General features: G+C 35.2%; 1 protein-coding gene across 1 annotated transcript; it reads right to left on the bottom strand.

The window, feature by feature from the left end:
- Nucleotides 1-382: 382 nt before the first annotated feature.
- LOC141912045 (cytochrome c) lies at nt 383-19,748 on the bottom strand. Its single transcript, XM_074803215.1, has 3 exons — nt 19,625-19,748; nt 11,705-11,890; nt 383-1,231 (listed from the first exon to the last, which is right to left on the bottom strand). Exons 2-3 carry the CDS (start codon nt 11,886-11,888, stop codon nt 1,086-1,088), a joined length of 330 nt encoding a protein of 109 aa, XP_074659316.1. The 5' UTR covers nt 11,889-11,890; nt 19,625-19,748; the 3' UTR covers nt 383-1,085.
- Nucleotides 19,749-22,142: the final 2,394 nt, after the last annotated feature.

The following is a 22,142-nucleotide window of genomic DNA, read 5'->3' on the forward strand; positions in this document are numbered from 1 at the left end:
GAAGAGATATAGCGGAGAAAAGCTGTTATGTCGACGAGGTATCAAAATAAAAGAATATATTACTTTATTCGGCCGCGGGCTTCAACCTCTATATCAATACCATCAATACTCTATATTTCCTACAGAGCTAAGAATTTTCCAGCCAAAGAACAGAGAATTTCGTAGATTTTTAACGAAGTTGACTACGTCATTGACAGAGGTTCGCCATGTCTTCGATCGCATCGACTGTATGTCGTTTAGGAAACCTCGTTCAATCGTCCAGAGTTGAGAACGAATACTGTCAGAGTTGGTATTGAACGCATTCGAAAATTCATCCTCCAGCATATTAGCGCGCACACGCACGGCGCACGCATTGAACCTTTGACACAAACAACTCGGCAGATCCACACAAAAACCTTTTTTATTTTGATAATCTTAAAAATTCAGTCATAAATACATTAAAACCAGAAATTGACCCAAATACATTTTAGTTGATTGCAAATACTCCTTGGCAAACAATAATTACAGTACACTTAAAATCATACTGGGAAAAATATTTAAATTCCTTCCGTAACAATACCAAGATTCACTGTATGTAAAATCACCAAAGAAAGAAGTACATGTACTAAGTTCATAAAGGCCATAATAAAGGCAGAACCATGTTAGTGAGATAATATTCAAACCTCATTTATAAAGATGAACACTCAAAAGGGGTCAAAAAAGATAAGAACAGCTGACACATACAAGAACATGCATAGTATAATTCCTGATAGTGAATAATGTACATATATTTTATTCTTTTATCTTGTAAGATATACATAATACATTTTTCGTTGTTTATATCTATTTCAGTAGACTTATAGGTCAAGAATTTCGTATAAATGACAAATCCAATCGATACATTAACTCAGGTTTCAAATCTATTTACTACTTGTACATGTACTTAGGAATTAATGATAGGATCAGCCAATGGTCAATTTCAATGCTTCAAAAATGCTACTTATGGTCAAGTTAGTCATATTCTACTTAGATAAAAATGTGTTGTTTTTTTTAATAATGTTGCCTATGATAATATTAACAATTTTAACTCCTAAATTTTACTATTGTTACTTTGTGCTCTGTTCTAAGTACGCGATCAAGTCAGCCCTTTCATTTTTCTTCTTCAGTCCAGCGAAGATCATTTTGGTACCAGGGATGTATTTCTTGGGGTTTTCAAGATAAACCCAAAGTGTATCTCGACTCCAGGTGATTCCTTGCAATAGAAAATCAAGGACAATCAATTTTTATAACAAGCTTAAACACAACAAAAGAGTTCAAGAAGTTCTCAAAATATTTCGATATACACATGTATGAGATAATCAAGCTGTGCCTAATACACGTATGCTTAAATACGTGAAAATTAGACTATTTATATCAAAATAGTCTTATTTTCGTGTATTCTAAGCATGAGCATTTCCTATTTTTATCAAAATATTCTGGGATACATCCAATTTATGTGGATTCCCAATGGGACTAATATGTGGGTCATCCTACGGTTGTCATAATACCAAACACTGAGTATTGGCAAAGGCAACTCTCTTAAGAACATAGGGACCGTTCATGAAGTACATATGCAACCTATAGGTGGGACCTCAACAGCAAAAGCGAACAATCTGCGCACAAATATAGCGTAGTTGGCTCCAGATATGATTCAATGTTATATAATATTATTCAAGAACTGTTATGAATTTAGTGTGTATCTATAAGCATTTCATGTGTCACCGGCTGGTTGTGGGGCTGGTTGTTGTATCGGCAGAGGCTGGGGAACTAGCATTTACACCAGCGGTACAGGATTCCATCCATCAGGGACGACAAGGCAGTAAAAACTTATATGTACAATCTTTATTGCATCCCGGAATGAGAATGATTATCATAACTTTACGTAGTGTTTACATACAAAATCATGAGTATGATTGTGATAACTAAGTGTCAGACAAGTTGTAGACATCAGGACTCACAAACTAACATGTAGTGACATATTTGAGAGACATTAACTAATTATTGATGAGCACTGACTAGAGCTAATTACTATGAAAACATGTTGAGTAATGTCACATGTTGATAAAGACTTTGAAGCACATTGATACTATAGTCCTAAGTTATAGTACACTATTGATGTCGTTATCATTACTAAGCATTTCATGAAGTAAGAGATATGAAATTTTATGATATGTGACTTATATCGGTGTGACACATGTTTTATCTTCTTTGTTCATTCTTGTCACTATAACTGTAGGAAATTTTGAAATTTCAAGGGGTTTTTGGAGCCTGAGTAATAGGGAATAAGTTGTTTCATACCAAAGGTCGAAGGGTCGAGCTCATAAAAAATTAAAAATAAATTAAAATATTCATATATATGAATATGAATAACTTTAAAATCAATTAAGTAACAAATATTTGATATTAAAATGGAGCCAGAACAATCACAAACTATCAATATTACAAATAACACTGGTGTTATAAATATATACTATAAGAAAGTGTTCTAAATGTGAATTAGATAAATTACCTATAACAGAATTTAGTAAGCGTAAGATTAGCAAAGATGGTTTTCAATATTGCTACAAAACTTGTATTAAACTATATACTAAGGAATATCGGGCAGATAATAGAGAACATTATAATGATTATATGACAGAATATATGAAAGATATAAAACAGATCTTAATTTTAAAATGAAACAATGTTTACGGTCTAGATTAACACAATTATTCAACAAAGAAACGCATTCAGCAACAATATCTTATTTATTGGGTTGTTCAGATGAATTCTTAAAATCATGGATTGTATATCAGTTCAATGATGAAATGAATATGAACAATAATGGTGAATATTTCACCATTGATCATGTGTTGCCGATTTCTTAACTTAACCTGAGTGATGAACACAATCAGAAGCTAATCTGGAGCTGGAAAAACTTAAGACCTTTAGAAAAGAAGGAAAATATAATTAAATCTAATAAACTAGATTTACAGTTATATTTAGATCAACTGGTTAAAGCAAAGACATTTGTTGTATTATGGAACAGTAGCTCGCAGAATCAACCGCATCCTGAGGTTTTAATCAGTGGTTAGAAAACCGGCAACTCTATTTGAGCTCTGTATGTATATAGCTGATTACAAAAACTCGCATGATTGTTTTCAATTGTAAGGAATTAATTAACTTCATCATAAAGAACGCGTTACCATCCAGGCAAACGTACAGCTTCGAATAATAAGCTTGGTCGAACGTGCGCCGCATTGGCAGTTAGAAATCAACATTCACATATACAGGACGTATTGGATATTATCTCTCGAAACACAGTTTACAGTTCTAAATCTAAATGTAAGTACCGTTTTTTGTGGTTATTATGAAGTAGGGAAACCTTTAAACATATTTAAGTACAGTAATTCATTTTCACAACAACGCTGTGAGTATAAGACATCCGAAAGGGGTTATTTGTATTAATATACATTTAACAACAGCTCTGTGACTTTGAAATACTCCGAGCTGTAATAAAGTGAAATACAAGCCATTACCCAAACTCACAAGCTATGTTTTGACTAGTGTTAAATTTTAACATAACCCTGGTTCAACTTCAAGTTACTTATTTTCTACGCTAGTTCTCTTTTAGATAACAAAATCAAGACCATTGAATCAAGAAGGTGAAGATGGATGGATTCATCACAAGAGACTGAAGCTGTTTCATTATGCTGTATTATATATGCCGGAATTGCAGTTGCGCGTACATTCGTCGTTCGGCAGTTATTAATGGTGACGGCTGTTCTGTATCGATTGGTTACAGTTCTATGTTTGAATGTTGTAGTTTACAGAATAAATTATATAATTGACGCATGGGCATCAAGCAAAAGCGGTCTTCTAGGACCGCTTTTCTATTGTTCTCCATTGTTCTATCTTCGATCGCTACAATTTGCATAATAAATATGTGTTTATGAAATAGTAATTCCACCCGGTGTTTCGTTGAATTGATTTTCAGTTGAGGATTTATCATCAAGGATCCGAAATGACTTATCTGGACGGTTATAGTTACCGCTCCTATAGATAGACAATAAGTAGTGGGATATTGAATACTAACTTAAATAAAAGTATTAAATAAAGGTCCAATGGCCCTGTGGCTCACCACTAAATCATTGAGTGCAAATATTGTCAAAAATATTATACTAAATATGAATTAATTTGGATTAGAAAAGTATAGTAATTTATGCGCCTGCAGATGTCAGAGTGCTGTGTATACTATAATTGCCTATATATAGACTCGCTCAGGTGATTACTAACACACCACAAACAGTAACCTATATCGGCACACACGCGGCTGACAGCTGACGCGCGTATATACAAATGTACTAGCGACGCAGTATTAGATTGACCGCAATTTCACAAGTCAATCCATCCATCGACAAAACGTAAAAAATACAAACATCAGACTTTTTTTCTAGAAATCAAAACAAATACAATAAGATGCGCGCCATTTTGTTTTCGGTTTCACATTAGGCTTTCCCAATGACATCAGAAACGGTGAAATTCCCGGAATGTCCCGTATATCCCACAAACAGCCAATCACATTCATTGTAGCTCGGGTTACAAGATCAACTCAAATAAATAGAAGCGAGGAAATTTAGGTCGAAAAGTACATTGAGATCAGTCGAACTAAAAACGGCAACACTTCCAGGAAGGATTGAACTTTTACATATTTCAATTGCAAGCATGCAAATTGTCATATGTAAAAACGTGCCATTACTTAGTGCTAAAAAGCAGGGTTTTTGCGTGTTTTTCAAGAATAAGTCCCCTAAAAATAACTGGATCACTATGAAATTTTTGTGGGCTCGAGAACTCAATAAGCCAGACCATGACACCAAAAATCAACACTATTGGTTCAACAGCCTATGTTTGTGCCTTGTTGACACACCGGTACTCTATTCATTTTCAACTGCTTCATCAGACCGTTTGCATAGGCAAACGTACGGTTCGCCAAAAACAATATCTTCAAATAGAAAGTGAATTCTATTATATTTTTAATATTTTCTTTTGCAATTCTAGTTAACACTAGATTGAATAGATTTTGAATAAATTCAAATAAAAAAACAATAACTTGAAATAGATAGTGAATTCTATTATATTTTTAATATTTTCTTTTGCAATTCTAGTTAACACTAGATTGAATAGATTTTGAATAGATTCAAATAAAAAAAACAATAACTTCAAATAGATAGTATTACTTATCAAACACTAGTATCACATAAAGTATTCTTCTAGTATCATTTTATAATTTTTTTTTCGCTTTTTTGCTAAAATAAATGTCAAAGAAATCTGATATTGAAAAGACAATTGAGGATTTGGGCCTTACTGGCAATAATGATACAGTTGTTTCTAATTGTATTCAAAATGATGATATTGATTATGAATACTATTTAACATGTAAGCACCATCTTGAGTTATTAATTGCTAGCGGCAAATGTAATGAGTTTATAACATATCAAGAATTAGATAACATGAAACCAGATAAAGTAATAAAACATTTCAAAATATACGAAGAAGCTAGATTAGCTAGAATAAATGACTCTTTAAGTGATGGTATTATAAAATGTTACTCTAAATAATGTAACCGGATAATACCAATTGATGATGAAAATAACCATATACTGATTTATAAAATGACTACTTAGTTATGACAGAATTACAGAAATGGGTTGGATAAGCTTCATTCCAATTAGGAGGAATAATTACATTAATTTCTACTGGAGTTATAACATTTTCTAACATTAACCCTTTCAATACCACATAGTGTCTCCGCTGCTGTACCGGAGGGAATTTAGGGGTTTATAGGGGTATATTTGAAACTTTATAGAATAGTTACCAAGGTATCTGACACAGAAAATTTATATAGCATGTTGTTGATAACTTTTGGGGCAACAATGTAGACATAAATATAAGTGAACTTGAGGTCAAGGTCACATACTCCAAGATGGCCGCCATGAAAAAAATTCATGATAAAGTTTCAGATAAAGTGCTCTGTCTCCCAGCAAAATGCACTGATCAATTCAATTCCAACTGAAATTGTATGCCATATATCCTTACTTTATGTAGTAAAAATATCAAAGCAATAGAACGACTCAAAAGTTTATTTTTCCATTCATTAACCATGATATGTCGGAAGGCCAGATGTAAGGGGTTTCATTGGGGTATAATTTCAGGCCTCAGAAACCTTACCTATATGTATTTGACACTGATACATTGTATACCATGGTGTTGATAACCATTGGGCTTACAAATAAGACAAATTATTTGGATATAAGTGACCTTGAGGATGCACAGTTTCTGGTTATTCATTTTTGTTATTGGTGTCCGTTGCCATGACAACCATATCAACAGGGTATAAAAAATTAATTACTATTTAACAATTTACTAAATTTTATTTCATATTCAATCAATAAGCCACAAAAATGATTGATAACATTTTCATTTCTATAATTATAATATTCACTTTTGATTAGTTCTGGGTAATCAGATTTATATATAATCCAAAAGCTGCAACACTTTGATGAATATTTTTAATAGTATTTGTTATTAGAGGATCTGAATAATCAATTACATCATTTTCATTAGAATTTAATTTCTTTCTTTAATAATATATTTATTTTCTATCGAGATCAGTTAATTCTTTATTCAGTGATTCAAAATCTCCAAATATCACAAATAGTACTTTATTCTTGTAATCATATTTTTTGAATCCTAATATTTTATCCTTTTCATTTGGTGAAACTATTTTACAATATTCATGATTTTCACATAATTGTTTATGATTTAATAATGCACTTTCGGTTCTGAATTTAGTTATACATTTTCTACATAGATATATTTTATTATCAAAATCATTTTCTAATTAAAAAGATAAATCGATTCTTTTAATCCACATATAATGATTCTGATAATATAATATATCTATAACATCATTTGAATCATAATCTTTTGATAAATACAAAGGTTCTAATGTATAATGTTTAATATTATTACCTTTTGTTCTTGGTAATTTGACTAAATCAAACACATTTATCTTTATATTATTATTTCTTTCTATTTTTGGGATACTTTTAATTCTAACAGTATAATTATCTATCTTATAATTATTTTCAAATGGTTTATAATTTGTTAATCAAAAACTATGAGTAATATCTTCTGTTGGATGTAAGCAACTTATAATTGTCCATAGAAAACATTTATCATCAAAATTTTGTACATTTATTACAGCATTAGTCTCTAAATTCGCACCCATCCAAGAGAGGCGGCGTACGAGCCAGGCGTTCATGACAACACAACCACCCAAATTTTCCAGCGATTAAGCCAACTTGGCCAATAAGCTGAGGGCAGTTTTTTAGCCTAAAATACATGGATTTCATAAAGCTTCGCCCAATAAGCAGAGGCCCTTCATCAGGAGATTTTAATTCACTCAATTTGTCAATTAGTTAGTCTTAACAGACGATGAATGAGGCTGACAATATGGGCGCCCCTGCTGATGTATGAGAGCGCTGTGTATACTGTAACCGGCTGGTTGTTGTATAGGCAGGCTGGCTGGGGAACTAGCATTTACACCAGTGGTACAGGATTCCATCCATCAGGAACAACAAGGCAGTTAAACCTTATATGTACAATCTTTATTGCATCCCGGAATGAGAATGATTATCATAGCTTTACATTGAGTAATGTCACATGTTGATTACGACCTTAAAGCACATATTGACACTATAGTCATAAGTTATATTATGTTATTATTATTATTATTATTATTATTATTATTATTATTATCATCATTAATATGTAGTAGAGCTATGAAATATTATGAACTGTTCGATATGACATTGTAGATCTATATGATTATGAAATATGCAAATTATATCAGGGTGACAATACACTAATATCATCACCGAGTCACTGTACTATATATAGACTCACTCATGTGATTACTAACACACACAGCAGCCATATAGTACTGTAACCTATATTCGTACTGTAACCTATATTCGTACTGTAACCTATATTCGCACACACTTGACTGACCGCTGAAGCGTGTATATACAAATGTATTAGTGACGTGGTATTAAATTGACCGCAATTTCACAAGTCAGAATCCATCCATCCACAAAATGTCAAAAAATACAAACAAATACTGACTTTTTGTTTTTTTTTCATAAAAATCATGACAAATACTGGCTATGATTTTTTTTTCTTAACATACAAATAAATACCGAGCGGAAGACCCGCTACAAACCCTGGATAGGGTATGTGTTGTTTCATATCAGAGGTTGAAAGGTTGAGTGAGTGAAAAATAAAAATAAATTGGAGCGTGTGACCAAACAATTGAATAAGTGTATAAGTGTTGGGACAGACAAACTTAGTTTTCTACCTTGCCGTAACAAAGAAAACATCGCTTTCCTTCCTTTGTTTGCCGCCCACTTAATATGGGCTTTGAAACTACCGAAGTAACACCCAAGTAACAATATTCAGGCACTGTATCAACTGTCTGATTACATACTATTAAACGCCCCCTGTTGACCACATAGAATAACTAATGTCTTTCAAACTCACCACAATCATAGACCATGTCATGAGCTACAACGTTCCAATTGATTGTGGTAACAAAATAGGCATAGGTACGAATATAATATAGAAATACTAAGTTATTAAATTATTCAACGCCCCCACGTTATGGGCTACAACTTTCTAATTGAATGTGGTAAAAAATTATGCTTAGATATCAATATAATATGGAAAAACTTTTTCCCACCTACGAATTAGTACTGATGACACCAAGATGGCCGCCAATTGCGCCATAATTGGCTGATGAAAAATACCTGTCTCAGGTATAAAATTTCCCTTTCCAAAAATACCCATCACAAATTGCAATGAGAAATGGCAAACCAGTAGGAAGCTACAGGACCTAGAATTCGGGAAAAAATTGACATTGGGCACTAAAAAGGTCGTAGGATGGCCATCTTAAGTCCGATCGACCCAATTTTCTTATGCTGATGGGCCCTAGGGGGATTCAAATATATACGAAAGATCAAGGTAATTGATCAAAGCATCTTCAAAATTTCCCTCAAAAAGGTCAAAAATGTGTTATGAAACATGGCACACCATTAGAAAGCTACAGTACTCAGAATTCAGGCCAAAATTGACATTTTTGGGAACAAAAAAGGTTACAGTACGGCCATCTTGAGTCCGATCGACCCAATTTTTCTCATGCCGATGGGCCCTCGGGGGATACAAATATATACGAATGATCAAGGTTATTGATAAAAGTGTCTTCAAAATTTCCCTCGAAAACTTTTAAAATGTGTAAAAAGATTTTGGCGAACAACAATGGCTGCCAGTCGGCCATCTTGAATCTGACAGGGCCAGTTTTTGGCCTGAAGATGTGTCTAGGGTAGATACACGTATAAAACAAATATCAAGACATTACCTTGAAGCGTCTTCAAAACTTTGGAACTCTCACGAACTATCTAGATGGTTATCTCTCGACCTCAATAGCTTCAAGACCCATCTCAAAACAACTTTGTTCCATGCAGCATACCATTAACTCTCGGAAAGCGAATTGTATTTAACATTTTTTTGGCAGAATAAAATTGATTGAATTTGCAATTCGGGCACATGGCTAATTAGCATATCACCCGATTTGGTAAAACTTTTTTTTAGCGAACCTTGCGCAATTGTCAAGGATGAATTTTCTGTAGAGCAAATAAAAATTCCTCCCAAACACCAAATCAACTAAAGATTTCATAGAAATCGATCTTGAAATACAATTTTAAATCTTGAAATAAAACCCGGAAGTAAAACAGTAGACGATACCGCAGGTTCACGTGAACACCTGATTTCTGTAAACGAAATGTTGGTTGTGACAAAATTGTTCAGACGGTTTTAGGTGGTAATAAGTACGGAAACGTAACGACCATGGTCGACTTATTCGATGAAATCAGGCCTATGTGATATCCAAATTTTGACTTTTTTATTCTCCAGACCTCCCTGATATAGAAATAAAAAATCTTGGTGGTACGAAAGTGCAATCACAGCGCCGACGGGGACAGAGCCTTGTCAGAGATCGGCGGAGTGAAAATTGAGGTGGACGAACACAAAGAAGTAGGCTATTGCGCTACTTGAATCACGAAAACTCCTGGCGCGGCCCCGACGCTTTTCGTTGATTAAGTAATACAAATATCATGCAATGGGTTTTCACAATCTACTGCTGGTATTTACCGGATTTCAATATCACTCCAAAATTCAAAGAAACCTCGAAATATCGAACCGGAACACTTCCGGTAGATATCCGCGGCTGCCCAACCGGGAAACTTATTAGTTTCAATAGATATTGATAGGATCCATCATCTTCACCCGTCAAGGGATTCGAACCCACTAAGCTACAGCCATGCCAGAATCGGGTCGGGCCAATCACAGCGCTTGTAACAAACCACATTAGGCTTCTGTGGAATTTCCCAGTAAATGGGCCAATCAGCGAACACGTAGCGAACGCGGAAGTATTGTCGCGTGTTGATACATGAAGTCATGCGCAAAAGCGCCAGTAATGAAATCGCGATAATTCACGTGAACAGCTGCTGATATTTTCAGATAAACCAATCACAGGGAAGACACAACTTCCTGACGTGATTTGTTCGAATATGCCCTCACTTGGCAAGCAAAAGAGCCTTTTGTGTGGAAACCATGTCATTTAAATTCGCTCCATTTGTATAGTAATAGGCTCAGCCTACGGCTGGCCTAAAAATCCACCTTATATATGAACCTAAAGATCATCCGAGTTTATCAAGAGGAGTGATTTGCCTTATTTCTGATCAGGGAGGCTAAAAATCTAGATATAAGATAATTGAATTTTGATGTTTTATCTGGTAAATAAAGTATAATTGAATTGGATTTTATATTTTTTGCATAATAAAGTTTGATTGAGTTTTGATTGAGCACATGGCTAATAGGCATATTAAGGTCATCCGTGCGATTTGAGAAGTTCACTATTTTCTCTGGACTTAGCATAGTTGTCAATGATATTGCTGAAGTGCAAATAAAAATATTCCTTCCAAAAACAAGGTCAACTAATATAATCACAGAAATCGATCTTGAAATAAAACCCAAAAACAGTAGACGATATCGCGGTTTCACATGAAGACCTGCCGATTTCAGCGGCTAAGCCAATCATAGAGGAGTCTCTGTTTTCTGATTGGCCTTCTAGAACCGATATTTTTACGTTCAGATTTTCGCGAATAAGTTCAACTTTTAACCAGGCCCTTTTTTAAAATCCAGTGTACTAGGATTTGGAGAATGGATAATGCTTTAATGAATGAATTGTACGAGCGTATGCTCAGCTGGACAGTCAAAGGGCCTTGCTCTGGAACCATGTCATTGAAATTCGCTCCATTTGTATAGTAATAGGCTCTGCCTACGACTGGCCTAAAAAAGCGGACAAAGTTGATTGAAAGTGATGGCATAGGAAAGATACACCTCAGGTCCACCGTCTCTCAAAGGAAACACATCAAATGGAGGTAAACAGAAAGGGATAGCTAAGGACAGTGAAATAGACTTGTGTTAGAGTTAACTGCCAAAACCGCTCTATGTAAAATCAGATGAGCTGGGACTTCACCCAGTTTATTGATGGCTCCACGATATTCTACAACTTCTACAAGATTCATACCTTTATTCTTATTCGCATCAGTGTAAGAGAATCCTGGAGCTTGGCCAGTTTTGCGCCCGAGTAAACCATGTAAGTTTGGGCCAGTCTTGTGCTTTCCACCTTTTTCAACTGTGTGACATTGATCGCATCGCTGCTTAAAAACCTTTGCACCTTTTATAGGATCTCCAGCTGGAATCTCGGCCATTGCTGAAGAATAAAGCATAAACAGTTTTGGCTGCAGTTTTTACTTGTTCATGTAATTTCATTTTCAAATGCACGATTCCATTTTTGGAGAACCCTTAAAGAAAGCCATTTGTTCATCAGTTTAGAATGAACAGTTGCTGAATTAAACCAACCATTTTTAACTCATTTGCACTCAATTTTTTGAAGCAGTGGCACCTGGTGCCCTGAAAATCCATTAAAAAAAAATTATTGAATCATTAGTTTTAATTCTTATTCATACTATATTATTTATTGTTGATTATATTGCTTTTCTTAGGTAACAATTAATTTTCAAAACCCCTTATTACAATTTATGATTCATTACGTATAATTTCAAGATTTTATCATCCTTAAATTTAACTAGAAAGAAACTATATGGACGTTCGTTTACGAAATGCATGTAGACCCAGACACCTGCCACATTGATTGAAAAATTTGAACACCGGATACTGGAGTGTCATCCTACTGCGCAATTCTGAAATCATTCCTTGGGATTAAAGAAGCGACCATAAATTCTTCCATAAGTTTTACAGTTATCAAAAAAATTGAACAAGAGGCCAGTCAAGGTTTGTTTTAAGTTAGTTCTCATGAGATTGATGAATGCAAGTGGATCTAGGGGTTGGACTAATCCTACAATTCAGAATTTGAATGTGCCTGCCAAAGACTACTTGAATAGATTTTCTAGGCAAAAACAAATCCAAATTGCATAAAATACCCCATTTGTTCCCATATATTCGGTCTTTGGAGGACCAAAGAACACCACCAATGTTTCCCTTGCACTTAGAAAACCATAAAATAAAAGTAGTCAGAGTATTAATGGCAAGAAAACTTGAGTAAGATATTTATTAAACAAATTTTATCAAGTGTGTGTCTGCCATATGATGTTTCATCTAGGTTGTTTCCTAAAAATTATTTAAAGAACAAAAACAACCACAACAAACATTTCAATACATGTCCCCTGGACAAAAATTATTTCAGAGCCTAGAAAACGTAACACTTGATTGTACAATCTAAGGACATAGCTATGGCTTGAGTTGAAAAATCATTGGGCAAAAGGCCATTTTTTTCAACTTGAAAAAACAATCCAAAAAGTTTTGGCGCCAAAAAAATCAAATCTGTTGTGAGGTTTGTTTACACATGTGCGCAATGCACGTGGTTAAATTATCGTTTACATCTGATGTCATTGGCCGATCGCAAGCCCCACCCCACGTGTCAATCAAATGGCTTATAGGCAAAATGTTAAGAACCCTACTAAAACTAGGGTTCCAGGGACATCATGCCCACTTGGGGAGTAGTTTCAAATGCTCAACAATCTAACAATTTCAATATTCAATGCACCCTGGTGACCATATACAAAAACCAAAGGCCTTGAAACTCACCACAATCATAGAACATGTCAGCAGCAACGATTTTGTAATCGATTGTGATAACAAAATATGCCTTCTTACCAATTTAATATGGAAATACTAAGTTATTCTACTACAGAGCTGCCAACCCCTGAAATTGTTTTGAGGGACAGAGATCCCCATTTTTTGGGACAGCAATCAATTTTCAAGAACATCCAAAAATTTTAGCATTTCAGATTTTAACTTAAAATCGAGCATTATCTTGTGCCCAGGTGAAGAGAGCGGCATCATGGAATAGTCTAGTACCTAGCCATCGTTCGATAAACAACAGTTGTTAAAGGGAACCATAACAACGACTGTTTTCCAGACTACATGAATCATGAATGAATGTTTCTTAAAATTCACAGACTGGAAATCTAACTCAATGCATGGGAAAGTGAAGTACTGACTGCTAGCGCCAGTGAACATTCGCTTACTATATTCACTCGCAATGTATATCGATTACATATACTGCTAAGAAGATATATACTGCTAAAGAGCCAACTTTCCATTGAAAACATTAAAATTAATAACTAGGGGTCCAGGGACACCTTGCCCACTTGGGAAGTGATTTCAAATGCTCATCAATCTAACAATTTCAATATATGACGACCCCTGGTGACCATAGACAAAAACCAATGACCTTGAAACCCACCACAATCATAGAACATGTCAGCAGCTACGATTATGTAATTGATTGTGATAACAAAATATGCCTCGTTACCAATTTAATATGGAAATACTTAGTTATTCTACTATTCAATGCCCCGTGGTGACCATATTCAAAACCCAATGACCTTCAAGCTCACAAAAATCATAGAACATGTCATGAACTACAACTTTGCAATACGGCAAATTCAAGTTCTGGAATTACTCGTTTGATGGCGCTAGTCAGAACCGGAAATTGGAACCTAAATCCGCCATGTTCTAGTTCATTTGCTATAAAAATCTCTCGCTTCAAGTTTTTAGTTAGCGATATTTTACTTACTATACAAAGGCACGCATAATCCTTTAAGTATGATATCGCTCATTGAAAACTTGAAGTTAGAGATTTTCATTGCAAATGAACTAGAACATGGAGGATTTAGGTTCCAATTTCCGGTTCTGACTAGCGCCATCGAACGAGTAATTCAGGAACTTGAATTTGTCGATATCCCGTATTGATCATGGTAACAAAATATGCCTAGGTACCAATACAATAAGGAAATACTAAGTTATTCTACTATTCAACGCCCCCTGATGATCATATAGAATAACTAATGTCCTTAAAACTCACCACAATCATCGATGATGTCATGAGCTACAACTTTGCAATTGATTGTGGTAACAAAATATACAATGGTACGAATATAATATAGGCCTATAGAAATAAATACCAAGATATTGTATTATTCAATGCCCCATAGGCTATAGGTTAACAGGTCTTTAAGGCGTTAACAAGACGTGTCTAAGCGAAAACTCCATCGGTATCGTCATACCTGCTAGTTCGGATACCGAATTGAATAGCCTACTTGGTTATATTCGTAACACCAAACAAATCATATGCGAACATACAATACCTAGTCGAATGAAATTCGTGCCATTTAGTTTTGGGTTCCGTGTTGGGATTTCCCTTAATGGGCCTTCCCAATTACATCAGAAGCGCCAAAATTTCCGGAATTTCCTGTAGGCCTATATCCCACAAACAGCCAATCAAATTCATTGTAGCTCAGGTAACAAGGTCAACTCAGATAAATAGAAGCGAAAAAATTTAGGGGGTTTATAAAGTAAGGGCCTGTAGGTCGAAAAGTTAACCGAGATGAGTCGCACAAAAAACGGCAACACTTCCAGGAAGGATCGAACTATATATTTCAATTCCAAGTATGAAAATTGGCATAGGCCTATGTAGAAAAGTGTCATTACTTGGGCTAAAAAGCAGGGTTTTTACGTTTTTTCAAGAATAAGTCCCCTAAAAATGACTCGATCACAATGGAATTTTTGGGGGCTTGAGGACTCATTAAGCCAAACCATGACTCCAAAAATCAACACTATTGGCTCAATAGCCAATGTTTGTGCCTTGTTGACACACCAGTACTCTATTAATTTTCAATGAAAACTGCTTCACCAGACCGTTTGCATAGACAAACCTACGGTTCGCCAAAATTTTAGTTTTCTAGTCATAACCATAGAAACCAAATTATAACAATCTATAGGCCTAATAGATATTCCTAAACTTAAGGCAAACATAAAATATCAATAACGAGTCATTCTTTACCCTATAATACAGGGCTGCCAAACTTTCAAAATTCCATTTAGTGATGAATGGCAGATTAATTTGGAATGTTGAAGGTTTCAATAGGAATATATCGAAACCGAAGAAATTGTGACTTTTCCAAGTAGGAATATTTTGCTTTCAATTAGGAATAACTTTCACTTGTAATATATGAAAGCTGGATATGAAAATATGGAATTATCTATTAGCAAAATAAAAAATCAGCAAATTCTACAATATGTATTTTTTCTTTATTATTTTATGAAAGATAAAAATCAACTGTGTTTATCAAAAATATACAATAGACTAAAAAATAAGAACATAATACTGGCATAAATTGTCAAACGAATTACATAACACTACACAGCTGTCATGCGAATATATCAATTTCCAGCATCAATTCCACGATACTGTCCCAGAGAGATTCCATGTACTGAACTGAAAGATACAAACAGTAAAAAGTCTCTAAATCTACATGCAACTCGATGGTGCTGCCATCTGCCAAATATGCGAACTAAAAGTTTACTTTGAGATGCACTGCTCAAAAGCATCTTAAATTATCTTTTTAAATCAAACTAATACAAGAGTGACAACATTAAGGTTCAAACTAACAAAGCAATTGCTTACCAAAACATTTCAACCACAAATAACGAGTCCACACGTTGAAATCTAACCCGGATCTTCGAATGCTCATCCCGCTGCGAAAACGAGCTAATTACCGCAGTAAACCGATTCTTCTCCGAAACGATGCGGAGCAATTTGACAATAACAATCACATTTTGCCACATGTCATATTTTCACAAGAATGATTTAAAACAACGTATTTTAAAACGAATGAACTTTATTTTGATTCTTGTAACAAATTAAGAAGCTGCTCTCCTACTACGAAATAATTGTGCGCCATGCGTAGATAAAATCAATAACACAGCTACTCTCATACACACACACACACGCGCTAGTAAGCGCTGTTTATCGCCTGACCTACGTACACAGTATATATAGCGACGCACTCATCCACCGCGCGCGTGCATGTAAATTCCCCACCTATTCAATTCTGTTCTACCAAGTCATCATATTGTGTTACAACGCGCTGGCGGGTGGAAAATCAGACATCGCCGAAAAAGGAAAAAAAAAAATCAGAATTTTGTATACCCGATCGTCGGAATTTCTTCACACAAATCGGGAGGATTCCGAATAATTCGGGAGGGTTGGCAGCCCTGATAATATTATAACTTTTGATTTCAGTTTGATATATTTTCATTATTTTACCGTTTTTCGGCTGGTCTCCATGGAAACTGTGGGCATTTGGGCCAAAATAACGGTCCCCGTATTACCGAGATGACATGAAATATAACTTTTTTATTTATTCCTTATCATTTTAACACTTGCAATCATATTATACAGTAATAAATACCTGCCAAAGTAATATTTTACATATTTTGTCGGATATTTTTGCAGGAAAATAATTTTTAACTTTACCGAGATTAGATCGTCGATCAATCAATTTCAATAACATTTATTGCTTACCGAGATGACGTATTTGAAGTCAATTTATTGCTTTTACATGGACAAAATTTGTACTGAAATGTATCTTTTGCATTGTCATCCATATGAAATTAGTTTTGGGGTGAAATTTTTTGATTTCTTGTGTATTTATGACATAAAGTTACGAGATCTCCTTGCGAGCAATTCAATATATTTATTGTTACTTCACCGAGATGACATCACAAGTTAATTTCACTTCAGATTTCCGTGAAAAATAAAATTGTCTTACTTTGTCCTATGATATTCGGTACAAATTACTTAAATATTGCATTTATATTGTATTTTTCTCAACGAATTTCGATCTCAGATTAAAAGTTATTTTTCCACAAAATATGTAAAATATCACTCTAGCAGGTATTTATTACTGACATGACACGATTTCAAGCGTTAAAACGGTTAAGAAATTAACAAAAATGCTATATTTCATGCCATCTTGGTTCATCTCGGTAAATTATGTCATCTTGGTTACCGTATTTTCCGGTGTAGCCTACAAGTCGACCCGGTGTATAAGACATTTTGGACATGATTTTTGGTCTCAAAAACTCGACTTATACACCGGAAAATACGGTATTAGGACCCAAAATAAAATTTTTTGGTCCTTTAAGTTTACCTGAAAGTGCTGTGAATGTACTGCTCTTAAAATGTTTAGTCTCATCTCGGTAAAAGTGAAGATCAGCACCTCTCGTGATTGATGCAATTCATTGAATTATAAGTCACTGTTCTAGCTTCAGAATGCCTCACGGAATACAATGCAGTGATTTAATTTATGATATCTTCACTTGAAAGTTGGTTTATGGCCGTTTACTTTTCTCAGAATTGTGGCAATCTTTCAATAGGACGCCATATCGGATTGGGAAATCTTAAGTGAAGATTTGTCTTGAAGATTTGTCTTAAGTATTTGCAGAAACGTTATCAGTGCATAAAACTAATCAAATTTCTGTAAACTGTCACCGGGGTTATTAACGCTACCCAAATTGTCTGATGTATTTGTAGTTAGTTACCTAATCGTTGGTGGTAAGCTTTTTATAATCGGATGGGCTTATACCAACGTTAGGGATGACAAGGACCAAAACACGGTTGAAAAAAGTAACACTTCAAAAATATACTTTCTATTCACTTCAGTCCACAATTAATGGCTTAATTCACAAACTAACACAGGTACCTTTCGAAATAATCCAATTTTATGTATGTTTCGAGTGATTAATCAACATTATTTTGAGAAATTAATTAATTTCTCCACAAATTTCGCCATTGGCCGCCATTTCTCTGTATTGCACATGTGGCATGATAAGACAAGGGGACCTACAAGGATTTATATAAAACTTCCAAGACGAAACGACAATTTTTATTTTTGATGGTTTTCCAACTTTTATTTCAAGTCTTCGTGTTTTCCATAATAAATAATGAAATAATAAATTTCTGGTAAAAGAAAAATGTGAATAAGTGTTGATTTTTTAATTTTTTTAAATTTCGTCGTTTCGCTTTGTTAGTTTGTGCTGTTGTCCTGGCCTCAGTCCACAGGTGCCAGCACCTCCAGTAATTTTCAAAATGGCAGCTGTTGACTGGACGGAAATTTACTCTCACTTTACGGCTGATTTGCACATGGATTAAGATCGTCAGGTGAGGTGTTATAGGTATCAGACAAACTACGAATCTGTTGTGCGTCGATTACAACAAAAATGAGACAGATATCATAAGAGACAATGAAATGCCAGGCAAATTACTCGTCAGTCAAATTGGCTGACGAAGATTTCATACAAAAATGACCTTCCCATTCCTGACTGTGGTTTGTGAAAATATCCGATCGTGAAACTAAACCACAGTCAGGTTACTGACTAATGTATTTGTTGAAATTGACAAGAAATCTTTATTCTTCCTCAAATTGAGTGGTTCATGAAACATTGTTTCAGCAAATATTCTAAACAAATCTTTACTTTCGATATACCCATCCAATACGGCGTCTAGTTCGAAAATTGTGACGATCTCGAGACAAAATCCAAGCTAAAAAGATACTTGCAAGTGAAGATATCGTAAAATAAATCAGTACTGAATTGCTGATTCTAAAACAGTGATATTTAAAGTAATTGATTGAACCGTTTACGAGAGGTGCGGATCTGCGCTTTTACCCTAAGCTCTATTACTTCAGACGATATAGAAGTTTGTTAAAATGAAGTAGTATTTTGGCTTTGAACTTAGATGCCAGTTTTTATGTAAGGCTGAAGCATGAACTCTTTTCGCTCAAATTTTCTAACTTTAATTTGCAATATCTCAAACACGACTGAAAATAATTAAAAAATTTTGCAGGCATACGGTTATTCGAGGCCTCCCCGTTCCAACAAGCTTACTTTCAGTGAGATTACTAGTCGGATAGATAAGAGCAATTTGTTGAAATATATGTTATGTAGCCGGCGCATTTATTCATCAGAAGTTACATCAAAATGGGAGTTTGCGGCTGAGTTATTCACGAAGTTTTGACTTAAACACATATAAGGCGTTTAATGCTTTCAACGTGGAAATCAATAAGTAAGTTTTTTTTACCGAATAAAAAAAGATTAGCGATTCACCACACACGAACACACCGCAGAGGCTCCAATCCAAAGCACTTCGTCCGGAAAAGGTCAGGTGATGTAACCTAAGGTTTCTATGACGTTAGTGGTTAAAACTAAAATATGGAAAATGGATTGTATTTCGCTACAGTTTGTAGGTGGACTGGTTACCGGTATCTATCTTCGATACAGACTGACTGCCACCTTCGGTTTTCTGAGTTAGTCGACTATAGTCGAACTAAACGAAACCGAATGTCCGATAGTCGGAACTTTATTCCGGAAATAGTTCGAAAATCAAGCGCATTCGGTTATTAGTTCCGACCCAACCACTAGTCGACTAGATAGGAAAACCGAATTTGGCCCTGCCCTGTCCAATTCTGCGGCACCGAGGCGCATGTTTAAAATCGGTTTGTAAATAAACCTCAGCATTCGCATCTTCACCGGTCAAGGGATTCGAACCCACTACGCTAAAGCTGTTCCCCGAACCCCTTGACCTCACGAGTCGTTGGAGTCGTTACTAGCCGACCAGAATCCGGTCGTACCAATCACAGCGCTTGTAACAAACCGTCAGTAGACTTCTGTTGGTTTTCCCGTTAAATTGTCCAATCAGCGAACGTTTTACCGAACAAGGAAGTATTTCGCAAATTGATATATAACGTCACGCGCAACAGTGCCAGTAATGCCAACAGCGCTTCGTGAGGCCACGGGGCTGGTGGAAGCCGAGTTCGGGAGTGATACCGGACCCCTGGCAAGCGAGGATGCAGCATTCGCTATTTTCAGTTGAAATGGGAAAGGCAACCAGTCTATTGTAGCGAAAATGTCACAACCCAAGTGGCAATCACCCCGTATTCAAACTATTATAAATTGAAGATTTCAGAGGTGGCACGATGATGACGTCCCTTTGGTAAACGCGTATATGTGGATACTACGAAGTGTCTTCTTAACCGATTCTGGCTAGCTGACAAAGTCAGAAAAAAATGACGTCACTTGACGTCCGGTTTAGAGTTCATGGGGAAATCGGAAGTAGAATTACGTCAGCCTAAAATCCGGCAGCCCGTTAACTAAAATAAGGCAATTTATGGATCGGGTTATTTCAGAATTTATTTATTTCATGAAATTTCGAACAAGATTGGGTTGATGAATAGTTTAACAATGAACCGCGTTGATCGAACGAGTTCGAAAATAGCTGAAATCCCCTTAGCAACGGGAGCGAATTCATCATAATAAACAAACCACGCGCCGGCGCCCGGTTCAGCCATCGCAGGTTCGAATCCCGGAGAATTCTTCTTCTTCCGATATCTGTCAACATCAACTGGTTGATGAAACACAGTGTATAGGTGTGCGCAAATAAATATATACAGACATTACTAATAAATTTAGTATTAATATAATAATAAAAATAATAATAATAATAATAGTGATAATAATAATCATAATTACGCTCTCGCGCGCGCGTGCGACAGTCAACCCCAGCCGCAGCGCTGAATTATGTAATCATTTATGAGTCGCGTTGTCACGATTTGCTTAACATTTCGAACATTTCAAGGCATCGTGGCGGATCGGCGGCACGGTCTCGCTCCCGAGGAGCAGCGACATCGCGGTCGGCAAAAACATTAGTCTCCGCCCCTTCTTTCACCAAATAAGGAATTCGGTACCGCTGGCCACGTGCACTATCAATTTTGAGCCGTAGATTCCCGGAAGATCAGAAACAAATAAATATTTTTCGCGAGAGAAATCAATTTTTGTATTGACATTTGAATTTTACTGCTGATAATTTATTCGATTTTTTTTCTGGCAGAAAAAAATTATGCGATTGATGCGTTTCAACGTGTCTTTCATTTTTTCTCGTCTTCCTTTACTCAAATGGAGCTAATTTCTAAATTAACACCAGGTCAAATTCTTCATTCTTACAAACCGTCTCAGTTTCACCATAATGTCGGTTTTTCGGTACATTTCTGGTTTTACAAAGTGGTTTAAACCATTAAAAAATTCCTGATACAATCTAAATCGAAATAGTAATCTTTTTAGCAGTGGTAAACCGACCTACCCCGGGTAGCCAAATAGACCAGTTTATATTTAGTTAAGAAATGGGTCAAGTTTTTTTCATAGAAAATTGAATTTCATTTGATCTACAGATCAAATTTTCATTTGATCTACAGATCAAATGAACAGGTTCGTCATAATTTTCCTAATCAAAATATAAGCCAAAATTTTTAATAACAGAAATTAATCGAACCTTAAAGTTGAAGTTTCATCTTCTTTCCCCCACCACTTAAATATATATGCCATTAGTTTTCATTTTTTCAAGCTTAACTATAAGAATTGATTTAATTTCTTCAATAATTTAATGCTCAGGGCCCAAATCTACAGAACAATTTCAATATCGAATAAAATTGATAGACTTTAAGAGTTAGTAAGAGTTTCTTTCCAGTTTCATTGACAACAATTAATTTTCTCGGTGTTCCTTTAGGCTAAACAAAAATGATACCTTGTTTCTCCTCAGCGGCCGG

Source organism: Tubulanus polymorphus, chromosome 10 (assembly GCF_964204645.1).
Source record: "Tubulanus polymorphus chromosome 10, tnTubPoly1.2, whole genome shotgun sequence".
Lineage (NCBI taxonomy): Eukaryota > Metazoa > Nemertea > Palaeonemertea > Tubulaniformes > Tubulanidae > Tubulanus > Tubulanus polymorphus.

Excerpts from the sequence above, each read along its gene's own strand:
- LOC141912045 (XM_074803215.1), bottom strand. The coding sequence starts at position 11,888 with ATGGCCGAGATTCCAGCTGGAGATCCTATAAAAGGTGCAAAGGTTTTT. Across the intron at positions 1,232-11,704 it reads TGATGCGAATAAGAATAAAG|GAATCACCTGGAGTCGAGAT; the intron begins GTATGAATCTTG and ends TTCTATTGCAAG.